The sequence below is a fragment of the Ambystoma mexicanum genome, chromosome 2q, assembly GCF_040938575.1.
Source record: "Ambystoma mexicanum isolate Mex_15411 chromosome 2q, UKY_AmexF1_1, whole genome shotgun sequence".
NCBI lineage: Eukaryota > Metazoa > Chordata > Amphibia > Caudata > Ambystomatidae > Ambystoma > Ambystoma mexicanum.
The window spans coordinates 10,250,212-10,265,399 of NC_090924.1; the positions used below are offsets into that span (position 1 = coordinate 10,250,212).

At 48.2% G+C, this 15,188-nt stretch overlaps 1 protein-coding gene across 2 annotated transcripts in view; it reads right to left on the reverse strand.

The window, feature by feature from the left end:
• Positions 1–15,188, reverse strand: part of AXIN1 (axin 1) — a 486,191-nt gene that overhangs the window by 385,923 nt on the left and 85,080 nt on the right. For both annotated transcript variants that reach the window (XM_069646773.1, XM_069646774.1), the window contains exon 3: positions 14,577–14,717. In XM_069646773.1, the coding sequence (XP_069502874.1) occupies positions 14,577–14,717 (141 nt within the window). The remainder of the gene's footprint in view (positions 1–14,576; positions 14,718–15,188) is intronic.

The window sequence follows — 15,188 nt, forward strand, 5'->3', positions numbered from 1 at the left end:
CATTGGTGGCAGTTGTAACTAGCCAGCAGGGTGTTGGAGTTTGCAATCCTTGCCTGGTAGGCGGAAGTGGAGGCTACTTTCCTGCCCAAGCCATAAATCTTCTTGCTCTCCTTGTCGGGGGGAGCTTCGGACGATGACAAGGGGGTTCCCGCCCTCTTACGGGTGTTTGTAACAACCAGGGAGTCTGGTTTCAGATGTCCCCTTCTCTACAGTGGGTCAGATTGGGCTGCCCTGAAAAGCTTTTCAATTCTGGGGTTTACTGCCCTAGTAAGGTTGGGGTTAACAAGGGAAGGGTCTATCCTCCTTTGTATTGACTTAAGGATAGGGATGGCCTGAGCAACAGGTCTCCTTTCTCCCACCAGTTCCTCTGCAAAGTCCCTCTCTTCCTGAGAACCCTGGGTGTCAATGTGGAAGTGCTGTGCCGCTCTGGATAGGACCTCATTCAGGAGAGGTTGGTTGTCGACAGGGGAGTCGTTAACCGCGGGCTCTTTCTCTACCGGGGAATCTACCCTGTATGTATCCGGGTCGTCCTCTTCCTCCTCCTCATCTTGGTCCTCATCATCCCCATAATAGCCTGTCCCAGTTTGTTCTTCGAACATGCCCACGTCTGGATCCTCAACAAAGGATGGATCTTCCTGGTATTCAGAATAGGGCTGTCTATAGAAGGGGTCTGAAGATTGTGCTTCACCCCGGGACTTCCTACTTGGGGGTATTGGATCCTTCGAGCCTGAGGGAGTTGACCCTTCTGGGGTATAAGAGAGAAAGTGTTCGGGGTTCTTGGCATAGAAATCTGCCAATGATGACATCCTTGACATTACTCTGTCTATGTCATCACTGGACCATTCCCTTGAACTGGGAATAACTCTTTTCTGGAGTGCTTTCCCTGTTTTATCCTGACTAGATTTACTGGTTTAAATAGGGGTCTTAGGGACAACAGATTGAGATTTGGCCTGGCTAGACCTACTGGCCTGAACAGGGGCTTTAGGGACAGGGGACTGAGACTTGTCCATCTGTTTAGGTGTGGAAGTAGGCTGGGACTGCTTACTTCGTTGTTTTCCCCCCTCCCCGTGGGTGGAAGAGTGTTTCCCCGACTTTAGGGCCCCATCAGAGCTTTTTGATGCCTGGCGTCGAAATTCGGGGGTAGAGTCTCTGTCTCTGGAGAGTGTAACGGATTCTGTAGCAGCCTTACCGCTGCCTGCAGATGCCGACTCCTGGAGTGCAGCTTGGGGGTAGAGGTAGGCGTCGTCCTCCGACGACCGAACTTCAGTCACTAAGGGGAGCGAGGCACTTTTAGCAACAGTGGAGGGTTGCTTGGTGACATGAGGCGATCTCAAACGCGAACGCCCAGAGGACACCGACTCGGTGGACCGTTCTCTACGTGCCTCTTTCCGAGAACTCGACGTGCGCGTCGAGTCTCGGTTGGACTTTTGTTTGCTGGAAGTGGTGTGGGTAGCGCTCGTGTCACCGGGGGTCTTCCCCATAGCTGCCCTGCCGGACAACCTTCTGAAGTCGGGGACTTGCGCTTGGCTGTCCAGCGACGCCACATTGCCCTCGCCGTCCGAAAGTACGGCGTCGCTGCCATCGCTGAAGGCACCCTCCGCGGCCATGGCCTCTTGTCGCCTGGCGTGGTGGGCCCAACAGTCATTAAGGGTCTTTGGTTTAAACCGACTGCAGGCTCTGCAATTCGCCTCGGGGTTGTCCCTCAGCAAGCAGAGGTTACACGTGGCGTGTCTGTCAACCCAAGGATACTTGGGGTTGCACTTGGGGCAAAATTGAAAGAGGGTACCCTTCATACGCACCCTATGGCAGCGGGCTGGGAGTGTAGGAATATAAGTTATGTACCTATATTAATCAGAGTGTAGGATATGTGCCACCCCCCACTCTCCCTACTTGCAGGGCCGAGTCCAGGGGACTTCCGAGGCCCATGCCGAGGCCAGAGGCCATCCAAGGCCCAAATCCGTTGCTGTAGTCCGACGGTTGAATTTTCTCCAATCCGGCGTCGAGTGTCGATGTTCGGAGACTCAACATATAGGTGGAATAAACGGGGAAATATATAACAATATTTGCAAAATCTGACTAAGTCAGGGAACTCCGCTCGGTGCTTCCGACCAGCATGGCAGAAAAAAACAATCTGAGGGTCCTAGACGCGTGAGGTATCATGGGTACAGTGGACGTCACACTAGGGATAGTATTACTGGCACGCCCTGTGTCGACGCCCATTTTGAAGTTTCGAAAAACAAACTGTAATACTCTGCAGCTTCCACTAGATGTCGGCCTATGCACAGCATGTGATCTAAGCAGATTCCACAAGCCTCAGAAATATAGATATATTTCGGCTTTTTATATTTTTTACCTGGAAAAATGGCTCTTGTACTATAGGTCATGTGCAATATTATTCCACACTGTATTTAATATGCAACATGCTGAATTTTGTCTTTTCTGTTGTTGATGATGCTATTTATATTTAACAAACAGCCTTGAGGACGACCCAGTGGAGGTAGAAACACGTGTCGGCTGTACTGACCATACCATATGGAATCATTAAAACCTCTTTGAACAGCTGTGTAATTGTGTTCTACACTTAGTGGAATTTTGATTCCTTGTATTTAATTGATCACACTTTAGTAATTGTGCTTGTAAACGAAGCAGGGTAGAGCGCCGATACCCTAGGACCCAACCACCTTTTTTTGTTTCCTTTTCACTTCACATAGGCCTCTACAGGTGGCCTTTGGGTCCTTTGGGAACTCGCAGCCTCCCACCTTTAATCTTCTCTGGCATCTTAGCGCCTTCCCCTCAAGGATCGTACCCGTAGCAAACAAATTATTATCCTCCAACCGGGACCTTTCACCTCCCCTAGCTGGTTACAGATATGACACAACAAGTTCTGCGATGCGACCCAGTCTTATTTTGATTTTACACTGTTATGTATATTGTCCTGTATGCATATCCTCTATGTTCAAAAAACAATAAAAAGTTTATAAAAAAAAGAAAATGTCCAGAAAGTTTGCTGGTACTTTTCTGCTCTCTCCAAAGGGCGTGTGGTCAGGTGGGATCCAGAGCACACGCGATGGCACTGCCCACAAGCACAACAGTACTGGGGGGAGCTGGTGGGATGGATAGAGGAGGTCATAAAAGGAGAGCCTTCTAATGGATCCCCTCCAAATGCTACTAGGGCTCCCTCTAAAGGGTAGCGATATATACAGATATAGAAGGTGGGAGGCCATTTTCAGGGCGGTGAGAGTGGTGCTAGCACATAAATGTTAGTGCTCAGGGCTGGCTGCTAAATTAGTCAACAATTATTTGGGTTCCTTTAGAGAGGAATGGGAGCCAGCAATTTGCAAATGGGGATGGAACATACACTAGAGGTGTTGGGGTGGTGAAAGGGGAAGTAGAGGGTGTAAGCTCTATGTGTTAACCTAACGAGGAGTCAGGGCCTTATAAATGGCATATTGTCAAGACATGGGCCTCATTACGAGTCCGGCGGTAACCTGCCGGTTTTTCCGGCTCGGTTACCGCCGGACTCGTTTTACCATTCCGCCTCTGTGATTCCTGGAATTACCGTGGCATTACGACCCCGGTGTCCCGGGAATTCCGGAGGCGGAATTCGGTAAATCCCCATTTCTAGGAATGGGGAAGTGGAAACACTGGCACCATCTCGTGATGGTGCTGGTGTTTCCACGTCCACCTGCAGGCGGGCGGTGTTAAACCCGCCAGGTCAGACCTGGCGGGAACACCACCTCCCTCCTGCAGGACTCGAGATTGGGCGGTCCGGAATTAACAGTGGTGGCGGGTTTACCGCCACTATTATTTCCGGACCGCCCGACCCATAATGAGGCCCATGGTCTTTAAAGTAGATTATAATACCTCCGTTCCCAAGCACCAGTCAGAGAAATAGAAAGCACTCCCTGTCCGGTTATTGGGGCCACAGGTGGACTGGAACCACAGCACCAGAGACGCAGGTAGCTGAAAGAAAAGGACGTGGATTAGGCAGAATTCAGTATCAATACAACAGTGGGGTCATGCATGCGATGGAACCTACCTAGTCAATAACCCAGGGCGAATATTAGGACGAGGAGTAAGGAGCCCCAAGGCAGGGAAAGCCTGCCCTCCCCAGAGTTGAGAGGTGCAGCTGATGACAAAGTTCCAGAGTCTGTTTCTTAGATATTGTCCACCAAAGTATCCAATGAGGAGCAGTCCATAACCAGAGTTCCTTAGGAAATCCCAAAATGAGCCAGTTCAACCCGAAGGGGGTTCCAGGAGCAGTCCACAGAGAAAGCCAGAGATCCAAAAACCACCAGTTCTGCTACTAATCCAAGGTGTTGAGCTGAAGCAGTCCCAAGATACCAAGCCAAGGTCAGAAAAAAATCAGGAAAACTGAAGAAAACAGGAAGTCTGAAAACGCCACTCCAGAAGCACAGCTGAGAAGCAAGGATGTGCAGAAAAGCCGGGCCTTTATACCGGACTTCCTGGTTTCGTACACTCAGGTGACCGAACGCTGATCACGTGAGCGGAAACCGCTGCGGCTCCTTCGAGTGTCCCAGAGTCTCCATGGTAACCGCCAGATTCCTTTAAGAGGCATCAGCATGGTCTGCCGGATCCAGTTTGCCAAATTCCATCTCAGGTTTGCCAGTCAGATAGCACAGCGATTAGATCGTTCACTTTGACATCTGTGTGCAAAGCCTGCCGCCTGCCGCAAATGAGCACCACACACAGTGGGTAATAATAAGCAGTGCTCAGATACCTGAGGGTTTGTAGCACTATATAAATGCTAAATGATTATTATTATTATCAGGTGAAGTGTTGACCCCCGTCAGGGAGAATTCTCAAAAATGTGGCAATCCCTCTCTACCTTAGAGACCTCCAGCACTTTTGCAGGACTCTAGGACTTATTTTCAACCTGGAGAGAGTGAGACCTTTTTACCACTCGCTCATGTAATTTTCTGTGATTTAACACGGTTTCTCTTTTTGGTTTTTGGAGTCTGACAAACTCCAGAGGCATCATCTTTGCATTGTGACACACAGCACCTTCAGTGCAGTGGCACAGGGAATTCTCTTAGATTTCCCAAGGGTTTAAATACCTTCTCTTGGATAAACTACTGTTTCCAAGAGCAGTAAAGTGAAATTGACTTTACTTATAATGTGTATCCTTCTATACGCAGCACACACCATCTTACAATAGAGTGCTGGAGGGGTTACTTAGTGTCGCCTTTATCTAGTTTCTCATGTAATCATTTTATGTTACCCGTTCTACAATTAATGACTGGTGGCAGTGAGTTCCTTTTTATTACCATTGTGTGTTTTTACAGCGGGCTACATTCGCAGCTGCAGTAAGGCACCCATGAATACCCATTTTGTCAAAATGGCCCCAGTCTTCTTTTTTCGCCATTTATTGCTGGAAAGGTCCTTCTTAAGATTTACTCTGCGCGCCAAACCAGGTTTGGTCCCTTTGTTCGCTTTGTCTTTGGCAGGAATCACGAGTGAAGCCCGCCTCTGGCTCCAGTATGTCTGGCAGGGGCAAGAAGAGAGGGAGATGCCCGAAACTCCCTGTGCTTAATACCCTAGGTTACAGGAATGCACCCAAAGGTCACTGGCCGGCTGGCAGTCCGGCAAGGACAGCCACCCTGCTGTGTGATTGATGGCCAGGCTGCAATGAATGGGAGAAACCTGCATAAAAGGCGAAGCTTTTTGGCATGGAAGGCAGAGTCGACCACTGGATGAAGGAATCCGAAAAAGAACTTGGAAGAGACGCCTGCTACAACTCCTGGACCTTTGGTTTGCCCGGTAAAGCTGTAATGAAGCTCTGAATCCACCTCGACTAGAGAAGCCCTGCAAGGACGACTTCTCCCCTTGAGTTGGTGGGACCAATCAACTCCAAAGTGAACTTGTTGGGACATCCTCGTGGAGCTGGCTGTACTTCCACTGCTGCTGGAACCAAAGTGCCAGGGAGAGGAACACCAAACGGAGTGCATCACTTTTAGGACAGACCCAAGCTTGTGGAAGATCCTCCGGACTCCCAGTAAGCAGGACTGACCACACCTGAGCCACCTCAACAGAGTGCTGGACCACAGATGCGAGGAACGTCCAGAGTGGTACCCGAGAGTCCGCAGTGGTGATATTTGCTGAGACGCGAGGAGCCGCAAAGTGCGGCTGAATAGAAATTGGTCCTTTTCTGTCGCTGACCGTCCTGTTGCGTTGCAGGAGTCCCCAGAAGTCTTCCCTCTTATGCCCACGATTGAGGCACAGGAACAAAAGGATCTGCAGAGCCACACAGGAACAGAAGCCAGCTGGAACAATTTCTTCTAGCCAACGGTACTGTACAGTCTAAGAGAACTTACCTCTTGTTGTTGTAACCTTACATGATCTCAGTTGAGACTAGTCTTGGTTGCTTCTGTAGAGTTGCTTGCATCTTCTACCTCTCACAAGCCTCCCAGCTTGTCGCCCTACTTTTATTCTACTTTTTCTACAAAGACTTCTAAAACATTGTGCAAGACTTTTACTTACCTGCAAGAAGTGCTTCAGCTCACCTAGACTTTTGCCCAATTGACATTGGCTGGCCTGGCTCCCTGAGTGACTGCTCTCCTCTGCTTGTGTCTTACCTTCCCTCCAGGAAAGGGTTAATTTACTTTGCATTGGGAGGTTCAAAAGTACTTGCCTGCTTCAGAGTATTTGTGTGATCTCTTGTTTTATTCTGCAATCTCTTTACTTTAACACTCATCTCAGTATTGCTCTAAATGTACCAGTGATATATTAATGTCCACAGTGTCCTAGCTATTTAAGTCACCTGAGGGTGTAGGAAGTGGCTGTGTGCCATCCCAAATGGGTATTTGCTGATTTAGAGAAACTTAAAGTGTGTATTTTGGAGTGTATTTGTCTGTTACTATTATATTGCCCCTTTTGACGAAGACTTATGCTAATTGATATTAAATAAATGAATAATTGTTTAATCAAGAAACCTTGAGTGTAAGTGTTTATTTGGATACTTGTCGGTGTGAATCTCTGTGTAACTCACCTACGGCTCACATTGAGCCCTCTTGAGATAAGCCTGGCTGCTCAGCCACACTACCAACCTGTGTAGTACAGACTTATACCAAAGGTTGGGTTCCTATTGCCAGGAGGTCAGGGCTGTTGTAGTGCACCCAAAGGGTACTGTTCCAAATCTTGCCTAACAACCCCACTAGTTGATTGCAAATTCATATAAATCCTTTAGCCTGGATTCTTCTGAAACCAGGCTTTCTGGGACGTTAGGTGTGCTTTATTCCAATTCAAATGGTGGAGTATTGTGTTTTGAAGGTTCGTATTCCTCATAAATTGAGGATAAAGACTTCAAGAAATCTTTCTTTGGTAGGGGTTTATAAGATTTCTGAATTTCCTTAGGCTTGGAAGATAAAGGCATCGATGATCTCGACATTAACTGTGTCGATGACCTTGACGTTGATGGCGTTGGCACTGTGTTGATGCTAAAGGCGGAAATGTCTTTGATGACTTTTCTGTCGATATTCGACTGATCCCTCGAAAGGCTTGACTGTCGACTCGAAAGAGTCTGATGATTTCTCGTTATGTCGAGATCTCAAAGGATTGAGGGGTCTCCAGCTTAAGTCCCGGCCTCGAGGGTGTTAGGAAAGATTTCTTAATTGTGGGTAATTTTCCTTCCATGTGGCCCCTAAACTTTTTGCTGTTGTTTTCACCATGATCTAGACTTTGCCAGAGAAGTGCAGACTTCTGCCGCACTCCTCTGGGCTTTCGCTCCATTCTAACGGGGAAACTGACATGCCCTTAAGACAGTCAGTACCGGGAAACGTTGTTTTCCGTAGTTTCTTTATCATGTTGCAGCTTTCACGCAACATGGCACAAGAGGGCACTGTAAGCTAAGTTACTGCTCAAGTTACTGCTCTCTTGGGTCTCTAGTCTTCTACAGGCCCTAGATACTCTCTTTGGATTGTTAATGAACGGTGCAAGTGAATCACGGACGGAACTGGTGGCAGCGATAGTTTCTTTGTGTTTTTGAGCTGCTTTTGGCGTTTAAGCGCGTTTCTCGCGCTTAGCCCAAAATGGTGGCCTGGCTTCCAAAATGGCCAGACCACAAGGCTCTTTGTCCTGCCCGCTGACCGTCTTGCCCCCTTTGCCTTCCCCAGGTCGAGCCGACCCGGGGCCTTCCTTATTTGGGTATGTACTTTCCCGCGAAACACAGATGCTTTTGCGGGCTTCTACAGGCCTTGTGTGTGCCTCCAGGATGTGGGCTGAGATGTCTGGTCCCAATACACATCCTGGGTGCCAGAGAGTCTAGTGTGTCGTGAATGCCTGGGACCACCGTGGTCCGTGATAGGTCCACGAATGGTGTGAGTGTTTTGTGAGCAGATCTCCCATTGGGTCCCCTCCGTTTTGGCGCAAAGGGAACCGTGGATAAGAGGAGGCTGGAAACACCACTACCATGTCGATCTCCTGAGTTCTCACGGACGAAGGAATACAGGAGCCAAGTATCCTGCAACTACGAGGCTGAACCGAGGAATCGCAGGTGACCCGCTGAAGGACTGCTCCTCTGCACTGCCGTCGCTTGGTGAAACTCTTTCTACCTCTGATCGAACGAGAAGGGCTGTACTGGTACCTCGACCCCTTGGAATAGTGGGAACAACTATTCTCGGCATCTTCACCATCTCCTGCATGTAAGCCTTCGGAAGTGTCTCTGGGCCATCCAGCAGACTGACCAGCCTACCCAGGAGTCTTGCTCTGTAACCGCTGTCAGGTTGTGTTGTATTACGAGTCCTTGCCACTCTCACACGATTCGTACACTTGGCATTCCCAGGTCTGAAGTGAGTAGTGTACATTGGGCTGAAATACAAACGGCCACTCCGTTGCCCTGCTGTGGTAAACTGTGCGGGTTCACTGCATTTGGGATATCCTCAACTTTAACTTCTGCTGCTGCGGATTCTACACGACGCCGAGACGTCCCCTGCTCGTATCTGAACCTGCCAGCACTGAAACTGACGCGGAGAAGCCTGGGTCTGCCTGTATCGGGGACCGGTGAGTAGCAACGCTAGGAACTGGTCGCCCTCCTGCAGTAGTCCATAGCTTTTCCCCGCTGTGTCTAACAGCACGCCTTTCCGTACTCGCGCTCTGCTTCTGCCCACAGTGGAGGCTGCGCTTGAGTCGCAGAGCTCTGTTCATCTTCATTTGTTCATCGAACTAAACTGCCCGATTCCATCAAAGAGACTCTCCTTTGCCCGTTGGCACCAGCGTGTGCAGGTACTTTTGAGCACAAGGCTCCACTCTTCGTAGGGCTCGGACTTCCTTTTAGTTAGGTGCCTCTGAAGGCGGACTGGGTCTAACTATTATTCGCACTGCCCGTTTTCCTCCCCATCTAGGTGGTCTTCCCATTTCGTGCGTCTAACTCATTAAGACTCGTTGGTAATTGTATATATATTGTATTTGATTGGTTTACTTGAGTTTTATTGTGATTTCTCGCTACGGTCAATGTTACAAAGGCCTTGTAATAAATGTGTATATATTTTTAATATAACACCTGCTTGGAGTAATTTGTAAGTGTCCTTGCTTTGTGTGCTCATTGCGGGCTTTCAGTCACCCTCACCCCTCTTGAAACCTAGTCTTGACCGCTGTGATCGCTACCCTGATTGGTCTGGCTTGTCCAGAGGTTACCCTGTTCCAAGAAACTAGGCTGGCCTTCTGAACCTCTGCCCCTCCAGGACAGAGTTCAGAAATCCATCTTAACAGAGGGCACGCAGGATGTAGCCTTAGGCCTTTCCTTATCTGCCTTAGTTAGCTCGACAGGAGCATGGCTTTTTACCTTCTCCTTCAAGGAGGTCGAGCCACTCTCTCGAAGATGTTAAGCATTTCATGCCTGAATTTTCCCCATTGTGCTGGAGTAGAGGATTTAGTTGGACAGGTTCTACTCCTCTCCGGGAAGGAATCAGATGAACTTGAAGTGGGCGATTTATAATATCTTTTCTTAGACTTCCTCAAGCGCAAGTGTTTTTTTAACCTTTTCCTTTGAGGAGAGTCACCTCTCGACTTGTCGGATGATTGTTTCTTTGATGGAGTCAGTGAAGGGGATTTAGTAGGGGGCCTACCCGCTGCTAGTTTCCCTTTACGCTTTTTCAAAGCCTAAGAGGTCATCGATTGACAAGATTCACAGTCTGCTGTCCTATGATTGACACCAAGGCACCACAGAGACACCGGATGGCGGTCCACAAGGGACATATTGGTGCTGCAATTGTAGCACTTTCTGAACCCGGTCTTCGGGGTTGAAGGTGCTGCAGGCGAGGCTCTTGCACTCGTCACAGAAAAAACTGAAGCGCATCATAATTCTTTCAAGCATTCGCCATCGCGGAAAAGCGAAACTGAATCCAACTGACGCTGAGGGTGCTATATGTACCGACGATGATGTCAACTCAGGGATGGAAGCCCTCGAGGGATATCGAGTCAACCAATAATATGAGGATATTTGCCATCAGTGTACTATGTTGTGTTGTGCCTGCAAAGTCCCTACTGGCCTGTGTGCATGGTTAGGGGCCTTGCACCTAACAGTGCGGGAAGTGGTTGGAAGTAGGTGTGAGGAAGTTGTCATGTGTGGGTCCGTTGACATGGAAGGCTTTTTTACCAGCACACTTGCCATATGGGCCATTCACGCAGCTACTGACATACTGCATTGGTGGTGAGGTGCAGACAATATGAGGATATTTCCAGTCAGTGCACTATGTTCTGTTGTGCCTCCAAAAACCCTACTGGCTTGTGTGCATGGCTGGGACCCTTGGACCTAACAGGCTGGCCTGTGGTTGGAAGTAGGTTTCAGAATGTTGCCTTTTTTGGGTCCGTTCTTATACTGATATGTAACTCCAGCGTACACTCTTGGAAATATGTATGTCTCCTGTGGGTGCTTACTATTACAGAACGGTTGTGGAGGACATTTTGACGTGACACCCAGGGAATCACAGGTCAGGCTCTGGCGTGGTTAAACTCCTTTCTCTCCGACCGACCATCCCAGGTGGAACTCGGAGCCTTTCTCTCGACTATAGCTCTCTCAACCTGTGGCATTCCCCAGGGATATAACCTATCCCCCAGGTTCTTCAAAGTCTATATGGCTGCCCTGGCACGAGTGATTGACACTTTCTCCTCTAAATTCCAGTGTTACACGGATGACACACAACTCTCTTTCAGGTTACCCTCAGCCACCTCCTCTTCCTCCTCACTAATATCTGAATGTCTGTCCATTATTCAGTCTTGATATGCTGCAAACGACCTCTGCCTCAATGCCAGTACGACTGAGATCGTTCGCATCGCGACCCCTGCTCCTACTTCCCCACTTTCGCTTTGACCGGCCTCCCTTGGGCCTGAACCCACACCCACCTGCAAGGCAAGAAACCTTGGGCTCATTCTCCTCTCACATTTCGGACATCTCTAAAAAAAAAGTCTAACTATCAGCTAGACCTCCTCATAGGTACTCTACCCTTTCTCACTTTCTCCCAGCGGCTCACTGTCTCCAGAGCATTAGTTCTCTCTAGGCTGGACTACTACAACAGCCTCTTTCTCAACCTCCCTTCATCTGCCTTGCGCCCTCTGCAAATCATCCAGAACAGAACCGCAAGACTTATCCTTAGCCTCAAGGCCAGGGACTGCATCTCTCCCGCGCCGAAATCCCTTCACTGGCTCCCCGTGGATGCACAGATCAAGTTCAAGACCTACTGCATTGTTCACAAGGCTTTCTGGGGTCTGGGACCTACCTACCTGCAACGCTGCCTACCTAAATACGGTCCCTCATGAGCTCTCCGCTCATCTACCTCCAACCTTCTGCAAGTGAGCCGGTTCTCCAAGCAGAGATTTGGAGGCAGATCCTTATCCTCAGCAGGTGGCTCCCTCAGGAATAGCCTTCCTGCCGCCCTCCGTCTTGAGCCTGATCTTCTGAAGTTCATGAAACTCCTCAAGAACTTCCTCTTCTCCTCTTCCTTCTCCCTCCGTTTACCCTGGTAACCTAGTTTTCTGCCCTTTTCCCTCTCTCACTCTCTTCCTTACAGCTTGCTGATGGGCTGCCTGGTGTACCTCAGAGTCTGAGAGGTCCCTGGCACCCCTGCCAGTCCTCTTTCGCACTTGCCGCAGGGCCCCACATCCCACCCATACTCTGCACTTGAGAAATAACCCAAGAGAGTGGCTCTATCTGCACTTACCCCAGTCTGCACCGACCGGGTGCACTTGGACCTCCCCTTCCCTGTGACCATCTGTGTACTTGCACAATCCGTACGCACCGTGCCTGAAGATCTTCTGGCTGTTCTCCCTTGTTCTTCACCCCCTGGTCTTCCCCCCCTTAATTGCACTGGTAAAACTGCAGAATCGCCGTAAGGCCTATTTGCTGTATCTCAAACTGTTAAATGTATTTTATGCGCTTACTCTGTCTGTGCAGAATTTTATCGTCTCACAATGTTAAGGGCTCTGTGCGACTGTCCCCCCCCACCCCATGTTCCCACCCTCCTTGAGTGCTTTGAAACACTTGCCTGTGTATAGGCGCTTTATAAATAAACAATACAATACATACCATACCGAGAGGTCAACTAAACCCTATCAAAGTACAGTAGCAGTGCAGCAAGGATTAGTCTCAGGAAGGGTGTGAGAATGGTCTAGGGCTACAATGAGTCCACACAGATCATCACACCAACCCTTACTAATATTTACATTCACACTTAGGAAAAAGAGAATAGCATATGAGTCTATTAACACTGAAATAGCAGCCAGTATTCAGATGCCTAGAAGTAGAAAGAACTAAATAAAAAAGATCACAAAACAGCTCTGCTAGTTCTTCTAACGTCAAAACCTAAGATGGTTTGGAGACCTTGTGTGGAAAAAGTCACAGTTCCACAGTAGATACTTTTCAGGTAGTATCTATGGAGATTTGTGGTGGTTATGATTAATAAGAGTCAAATGGATAAAGGTCAGGTATTTGCTCCATTCATTCCCAACACACTAATCTAGGCCAAGGGACGGGTGTCTGACCCGAGTTCCACCACCAACGATCTGGTAAAAGTGAGTTAGAGTCTGGACTTTATGCCCTTGTTACCTTCGGGGAGACAGGGGGGTGGGGAAGAGCAACAGGTATGTACACTTAAACCACTCGCTCAGAATTCTCCAGAGATCACTTGTGAAGGTTTCAGAATCTGCTGCAGGCTTGTTCTCCTGTATTGGATCTTTTCGTGAGGGTCGTCTAGACTGCAGGGTTCGTTTTGGTTAGTTTCTGTGCTTTGGAATCTGTTCCAGGTAGCTTCTAGAAGAACACCCAAATGAATGAAGGTGAAGACTTCTGCAGGACAGACAGTCACGGGACACCTCCGTGACTCAATAACACATTTTAGCGAAAGTCAGCATGGTCAGGCAGCATCAGGCAATCTTCCAGCGTCAAAAACAGGAGCAGGTCCAGCACAGCTTCTCTTGGTGTGAGGGCAGAAAATGCAGGAGCAGGCAACGTATGGCACAAGCTGAAGATGTGCAAAGTTCCAAGGCTCTGCTACAGAGAGGTAGCCCAGGAGAGAGCTGGTCAGTCCACTGGTTGGTCCAGAGACACTTCCGAAGACTCAGCAAGCATGGATCCTCAAGCACAGGTGAAAACCTGTTGTGCCCACTGGACTAACAATTGAAGCACAACAAAGGCCTTCTTAAGGTCAGGACAGAAGAGCAGGGGTTCACCGGGACAACACTGGAGTTGATGCGTGTCAGCTGCAGGGGTCGATAGTGGCTGCACTTCTTCATAGAGGTTTTGGCTCCAACTGTGATTTTATGAACAGTTGCATGAGCTCTCTTTTTTTCAGGATTCAGGCTGGGACCACGTCCACCAATGGTAAGGATCTACAACAAACGGGCAATGGCTATCCAATCATGGATAGCCACTTGTTTCAACATCTTCCCAGCAAAAGAAATCCAGGTATCAGATGTGGATTGGGACCAGACAGACCCAGTCTCTTTCCATGGCCACACACACAGCCGGTGTAAAAGTAACCAGAAATCCATAATTTTAAAGTTAAAAGGATACAAAGTATCCTAACCGCACTTCACTGTAAGGTGATGTGTGCAATTGTAGCAATACAAGAATTCCTATTGAGAGACAACAGTCTTGGGGATCAGCATCCCCATAAGAATGAACAAAGCAGACAAGGGAAGTAAATCAGAAGGCTTCACTTGCCTCCAAAAAGTCAGGGCAGGGTTCAAGATAAAGCAAAAAGAAAGGGAGCCCCTTAGAAGTATATGGGAGGAAAGCAGAAAACAAAATTATTTTCCAACAACCACAACACTCAAGTGACTCAGTAAACCCAGTTCCTTACAGTTAAACATAGCGTGTTAATACAGTTTTATGTTGTTCATAACCAAGTAAAATTAGAACCCTTTGCCCACACATTTTGGACATTGCACAAGAGACTAAAACAAGTTGTATTTGAGATCAAGGATAGACCGCTGCACCCAATATGGACCAGCAGATCTGAATTCACTTGTATAAAGAAAATAAATGGTTTAACGCAGTAACCTTACTTCCATCACCCCCCCATCTAAATTTCTTGAGATGTAAAGGTAAGATGTTTGATACATACACACTGCTGTCTGTCAGAGACATGGTGTCTGCGTCGCTGGACATGCTCTGTTGCTCGCTGTCATTGGCACTGGTGGCTGGCGCCATGGCATAGCCTGTATTGACATAATAGGGGTTACACGGTTCCTTCCATGTGCGCGGCCTATAAGAAAGAAACAGACACAAATTCATCATCCAGGCTCCTCCAAATCAGCACCTTATTTGCCAAAATGACCAGCCTAATCTCACCTTTAAGTTATTCGGCTAAGGAAACAAATGCATCAATAAAATGTGAAAAGTGAGAAGTCAAACAGATCAGGCTAACTCTGAACTATATATAACAATTTCATTTTTTATTGTTTAAGGGATCGGGTTGTGTGACATTTTTGGAGTGCTAATCAACCACTGGGTCTGTAGTCTTGTGAGCTTTCTGTGTGTACGCACTGCATTTCTCTGATTTTCCAGAAGAATGCAGTATGACAATGCGTGACAAACACCCGTTCACAAAAAGCTATACAATTATTTCATAAACATTTTATTTCATTTCCACTTTTGTAGCATGCTGCTTGAATACATAGGCCTTTCAGTGTGCCACCTATTTTGGACAGTAACTCAGGATGGTGACAAAGAATGG